The sequence below is a fragment of the Brassica napus genome, unplaced genomic scaffold (assembly GCF_020379485.1).
Source record: "Brassica napus cultivar Da-Ae unplaced genomic scaffold, Da-Ae ScsIHWf_1092;HRSCAF=1556, whole genome shotgun sequence".
NCBI classification, from domain to species: Eukaryota; Viridiplantae; Streptophyta; class Magnoliopsida; order Brassicales; family Brassicaceae; genus Brassica; species Brassica napus.
In genome coordinates this window covers 310,001-311,630 of record NW_026014517.1, presented here as the reverse complement: position 1 = coordinate 311,630, position 1,630 = coordinate 310,001, and the positions used below count along the sequence as shown (strand labels likewise).

The window sequence follows — 1,630 nt, the reverse complement described above, 5'->3', positions numbered from 1 at the left end:
GTTCAGACAGTCGGAATCACCCCACAGACGATCGTTCTTGACTCGGACTTGATCAATCCAGCCAAATATCGAAAGTTCTCTCTTTATCGGACTTTTCTCTCTCTGAGTTCTTCTCTGGTTCTTTCTTTCTGTTTCCCGTACAGAAATGGCGAAATAAGACCAAGGAGACGATTAAAATGGGCAGTTGGGCGGTTTAGGCCCGAGAAACTGCAAAGATAACCGTTCCCGCTTATTTTACACGCGGCTCTTTGTCCATAACTGCCTCCCCGCGCTCCAAAGCATGTCAGCGCGAGTTTTTCCCCTTTTCGGACCTTAACTGTTCCCGCCAGTTTTACTTAGACGAAACTCGAGCTGAAGCTGACCGATGCAGTCGACAACTCTAACAGCCTTGTCCGAATCAGACCAATACTACTGAATCAGCTCATCTCAGCTTAGCCGACAGTCTTAACTGCCTTGTCTGATTTCCGACAATCTCTGTCTAGCCGACCAGCTCAACCGTCATGTCCGAATCCGACAACACTTGTCCGGATCCGACCATTGCTGTCCGAAAATACCGCTTTGCTTGGATTTTCATCGAACTGGCCGAACACTACTGAGTTCCGCAAATCGAACGGCCTGGTCCAATTACCCGAGCGTAAGACCGACTGATGGAGCTTTGTTGGCTCAAAAACAGATCAGATCCTAGCTTTATTCGGGTACATGGTTCCGTTCCATCCACTACTAATCAGACTTCCGAACCAAGAACTCCCATCCACCCACGGTAAGTCCTTACAACTTTGGCCAGCTCTTTCTAGCATCATCAAACCCATTCAGTACGTCCCAACAGTCCGGCCAGTCAGTCCTCAGATCATCCTATCATCGATCTTTGGAACACGGTCGAGCTGCTTGGCCGCACAAATCCTTTCTCCACCAACTCATCCAACTGTTTCTTCAGTTCCGACATTTCAGCCGGAGCCATCCGATACGGAGCTTTTGAGATTGGTGTTGTACCCGGCTCAAGCTCAATCGTGAAAGGATCAGAACGGTCCGGTGGTAATCCTGTCAAGGATTCGAACACGTCATCATACTCCTTTACAATCGGAATCCCTTCCAACTCAGCATCAGGTCCGACTTCCACAGTCGTGATTGAAGCCATATAGGCCTCACACCCTTTTTTCAGCATTCGTTTTGCTTGAAGTGCTGAAATGATCAGACTCCCATTGGTCGGTCTGACCCCTTGATAGACAAGCTTTCCATTGCCGATTTCAAACTGAACTCGGCCACGATGACAATCAAGATGTGCCTTGTATTTACTCAGCCAATCCATTCCAAGGATCACATCGTATGATTTCACTGGGCAAATGACCAAGTCGGCTGGCATGTTCACTCCCCCGATCATCATAGAGACGTTTCGGATTTTTCCTGAAGTGTACATGATCTGACCACCAGCCGCTCGAACCGGTCTTACTTCTTCTTCTTCTTTCTGAAATTCTCCAATTCCAATCATCTCAGGTTGCACAAAGCAGTGAGATGCACCAGAATCAAACAGAACATGGGCTGCCACTCCACCCATGACTAAGGTCCCTACATATTCACCCGGAACACTAAGGACCTACTCTACAGACAAGCAATTTCACACAGAAATTCTTAA

The 1,630-nt window shown here is 47.9% G+C and overlaps 1 protein-coding gene across 1 annotated transcript in view; it reads right to left on the bottom strand.

The window, feature by feature from the left end:
- Positions 1 to 847: 847 nt before the first annotated feature.
- LOC106441935 overlaps positions 848 to 1,630 on the bottom strand; it is a 2,092-nt gene continuing 1,309 nt past the window's right edge. Inside the window, exon 3 of the mRNA XM_048771281.1 lies at positions 848 to 1,563. Coding sequence (XP_048627238.1) covers positions 848 to 1,563 — 716 coding nt within the window. The remainder of the gene's footprint in view (positions 1,564 to 1,630) is intronic.